The sequence below is a fragment of the Diplodia seriata genome (genome assembly GCF_021436955.1).
Source record: "Diplodia seriata strain FDS-637 chromosome Unknown scaffold_1, whole genome shotgun sequence".
Lineage (NCBI taxonomy): Eukaryota > Fungi > Ascomycota > Dothideomycetes > Botryosphaeriales > Botryosphaeriaceae > Diplodia > Diplodia seriata.
In genome coordinates this window covers 1,054,956-1,059,206 of record NW_027117308.1, presented here as the reverse complement: position 1 = coordinate 1,059,206, position 4,251 = coordinate 1,054,956, and the positions used below count along the sequence as shown (strand labels likewise).

The 4,251-nt window shown below is 59.2% G+C and overlaps 1 protein-coding gene across 1 annotated transcript; it reads right to left on the bottom strand.

Moving 5' to 3' along the window:
• Positions 1–926: 926 nt before the first annotated feature.
• BOI2 (polar growth protein) lies at positions 927–3,962 on the bottom strand (the record flags this gene model as incomplete). Its single annotated transcript, XM_066771832.1, has 3 exons — positions 927–3,616; positions 3,672–3,815; positions 3,905–3,962. 3 exons carry the CDS (start codon positions 3,960–3,962, stop codon positions 927–929), a joined length of 2,892 nt encoding a protein of 963 aa, XP_066637111.1.
• Positions 3,963–4,251: the final 289 nt, after the last annotated feature.

Here is a 4,251-nt window from a genome sequence, read left to right as displayed (position 1 = left end):
CAAAGCGACGCCGCTGCTGCACCCGCCGAGGCAAGCGGTTAGCCGCGCCCCTCCACATAAGCCTTATGCGCCCATTGACGTATCGCGACCCCTCCCTCCCCGCAGGCCGCGGCTTCCGCTGCCCTCGCCGCGAGCCAGGGCCCGCCATGCCGAAGAGCGGATCCCGAACAAGGTACGCGTCGAACCTCGTGTTGAACGCGCTCTCGCCCACCGACCCGGATCGTCGTCTGCTTATTTCCCGCCGTCGACGACGCAGCCACGCCTGCATGTTGACGTGAGGCGAAGACTAAAAATGTGACACGGTACTTTTCTTCACCATTGCACAACCCCATGCCTGCCGCTTCGGGCCTCCTCACGCCATTGCAACGCCCTCAACCCACAGTCTGACACGAAATAGACAGCCGCTCTGTATTATGCTCCGACGGAAGGGTACTGTACGGCTGAAGAACCTGACTAGACACTACAAGGAAATCTGCGCGTCCGCTTTTCGGTACGGAGACTGGTAAAAAGAGAAGAGGGAGCCAGGCTGGAGAAGAGAGCAAAGAGACGTGAGCACCGTACGTACTGCGGCGCTTCCAGGGGTACTCGATCCTATACCACCAAATCAACCCGTAGGCCAACGTTCATAACCGTCGTCCAGATATGCTAATAGAAAACGGACTATAACCCAGTGCAGTGCCGTGAGGGAAAGGGAACAAGGAAAATGTCTCGCCCATCGCCGACGGCTTGATGCAGCCAAGCACCAAGCCATGAAGAAACCCACACAGGGACTACCCTTGAAAAACCGTCCCCTGCAACCCCAAGATATCCCCAAAGAAAAACAGGCCGAGTGGTGTGAGGAAAAGAAGACAAAGAGAAGAAAGCAACCTTGCTTTCGTCGAGCAAGGTGGTGCTCTACCAATGAGCAGGCGACCGCTGGAACTCCATCACTCTTTACTCGCAGCCTCACTCTCCACCGATGCAGGTGCCACACTTGCCGCCTCGCTGGCCCCGACGCTGCCTGAGCGCTTCGGGTCGTCAGCCGAATCGCCGTCGGCCTTTTCGTCTTCCAGCCCAGATATAGCCAAGCCCCTTTCCTCATCCTCCTCGTCGATCTTGTTGGGATTGACGCTCTCATCATCCTCGTCCTCTCCCATCAGCGCTGGGGGCCGTTGCTGCATCTCCCGTGCCTTGGCCAGCGAGATTGTCTTTTGCTGGTAGGTGCTGATGACCTCCTTGCTCTCGTCGCGATCAATCGTTGCTTTCATGAGTGCCGCCATCCAAAGACGCCCCTGCTGAAGATTATCTACTGCGAAGTAATGCACCGTTGGCTTGGTGAAGTTGACTGCTTTCGACAATCCGGCCCGAGGCGGCACCAGCTTGAAGATGAACATGCCCGATGGGTCTTCCTTGATGTCGATTTCGTTCGCTGCGTCTGTTTGCGCTGACGTTGTCAAGGTTGCGTTGTGGGGAGACGTCGGCGATGACTTGGCCCCGGTTATCGTTGCATGGAGGCCCGTCATACGTTCGTTGTTAGCTGGCAGCACACGGTGACCCGATATATCGATCAGGCCCTTCTCCGCCGTGTCGAACTCGGAATAGTAATACGATAGACGTCGGCCCCTGAGCACGAACAGCCTCGTCTTCCACGTTGTCATCATGTTCGACGATCTCTTCTTCATCCATCCGTTGTAGTCGGATCCCGGTATCGTTTCCGACGGCGGCTTATTCTCCAACCCCCTCTGGTACGCGCTGGTCTCTTTCTTCGTCTTCTTCTTTGGGGCGCTGCTAGCGGCACTGGAGGTCATCGAGTTGCCAGTGGCACTACGAAGAACGTCCGGTGGCGCCTCTCCGGAATCGAAGCTCTTGGAAGTCTGCGACGGCGTGCTGGATCCAGTCCGGGCCGGAGAGTTCATGGCAGAGTCTTTGTTAGGAGAGAGCGGAGGATTTTTGGTCCCGCTCAATGTTCCAGCAAGGGCGTCGGAAATCGCCCGAAGACCGGTTGCGCGCGGCTTCGGGTGCCGTTGAATGGCAGGCGGAGGCGAAGCGCGTCCACTCGGTGGCTCCTCGCTTTCTACCAGGTTTGGCGACGAAGCGATGGCGTCGATACTGGGCGCTCCGTAATCCAGTTTCGTGACTGTTGCAGACCGTTCCTTGCTAAGGGCTTTAGGTGAGCTCCGCAGTTCAGGTCCACTGGCTGTGCGAGCACTCTGAGTACGTTTCGCGCCCGGGCTGTAGAAGGAAGTGAGAGCGGTAGGTTCGGAAATGTCCCGCATCGAGTCGCTGCTTCCAATTCTGCTGTGGCGTTTGAAAGCTGACAGGCGCCTTCCATCGTTCCCAGAGCTCGTCCGGGAATGACTTGGACTATGCCCCTTGCGCAGGACATTTCTCTGTTTGCGATTCTCAACCTCCCCGCCAGAGAAATAGCCGCGGTCGAGTTCGGGCGTTACCACTTTCAGACCTGCGCCACGTGGACTGCCTTCAGTGGGGGTTTCAGGCCGCGTTTGCGCTGCGGAAGCTGGCCGCCCATTGGGTTCTCCCATTTTCCAGTTCCGATCGAACGAAGGTTGCTTCTTGTGCGTGGTCGGTGTTGCCTGGGTTACGTGTACATTGCTGGGAGTTGTGGGAGTGGTGGGCAAGTTTGCAAACTCGACCGAAGAGTGCCTGCGGTGGTGATTCATTTCTCTGATAGACGCCGCAGAGGGACGCCTGGTGTCGTTTCGGGGAGTACCTGGAGTACTGGGTACAGATCCAATTCCTTGCTGCGAACTCCCTCTGTTTCCCTGCTGTCGACTCGATGGCCTGCCGCCATTGGAGTCCATCAAACTCGGGATACGAGGAAGTACTGTTCCAATCGATGTGCTGCGATGGCGAATGGAGCCTGCATTCGAGCCCTGTTCCGACCCAGAATAATCCTGCATACCCTGAGAGTTACGCACCGCATCAGTGACCTCTTGCTGAAGGGCCTTGATCTTTTGCCAGATCTTTAGACGTGGGCCGATAGCGCCAAGATCGAATTCCTTCATGAAGACCGATGCCTGATCCATGCCCAGTAAGACTTCCCCGGATATCTCTTGGTCCTTGAAAACATCGCAATGACGCCTGTCCACGCCAACGTCCTCCAGCCACTCGGCAACCTGGAGCGGCGTCCAGTGTCTGATCTCCTGCAGGGTGTGCAGTCCGTTCTCCTCCTCATCGGTCTCCTGGCCGTTGATGTACGACAATCTGTGTTCCACATGACTACTGTACTCGCTTCCGCTATCGGTGTTGGTGCGGAGGTCTCGCAACAGGCTGCTGCGCGGGGTGTTGATATCGGTCAAGTGCTCGTCGATAACGCTTAGGGTTTCGTTCATGACGGGACTCCTCTGCTCTCCCGACAGCGCCCGCTGGCTGCTATTCATTGTGGCAACCGCAGACAGCGCCATTGGTGCAGTCGCAGAGCGCTGAGGGCCCAAGGTGCTAGGCGTTGTGGAAGGAGAAGCGGGCTGCGTTGACTGCAGCTGGTCGTCGGGGCGGGCACCATCGAGGCTTGCGAACGAGGGGCCGGTGGTCGCGGTAGGACTAGTGGTGTAGGCAACGCCAGGGCGGGTATTCAGGACAGAGGTAAAGGTAGGCTGCGGGGCCAGCTGTGTGTAGACTGGACTAGCTCAGTTAGCCATTCCTCCGCGAGCGGAAAGGGAGAGCTGGCGTACCCTCTGGAAAGAGGCCGGTATGCCCGTTCTGAAGGTGGCGGCCCAGGAACCAGCCATCGCCAAAGTCGTCGTCGCGCTCGATGAGCTCGATGCGGTCGCCGCGCTTCAGGCTCAATTCGTCGGGGCTGCGCGCGTTGAACTCGTCTGGGTGGCTCAGCACATCAGCATGCGGGCACGGGAGCGCGCGGAGGCAGTCGCGGCGCGCGCGGCGGGCGGCGCGTGAGGCGACTTACGGATGACCAGGAGGGTGTCGCCAGGCTGCGCCTGGTCCATATTGGAACGCGCCGCCATGGTGTGCAGTCGCGGCGGCTGCGGGGGCGCTGGGCGGTCGACGGGTGGGCGGTCGGGGTGATTGCTGCAGCTGGGGATCACCACATGGCAGCCCTCGCAAAGGGCATCGCGCGGAGGCTGGCGAGTCGAACCAGGCCGATGGAGGCTCGCGAGCTCAGCAGACGGGAGTGGCGGCTTGCTGGCGGTATGGAGAAGCTCAATTTCGGGGCCCCGTCTGGGTTAATAGTATGCAGCGGCGCCGGCCAATCACATGCGCGATCGCTCCATGGAGGGCGCAGGCGGAGCGCTG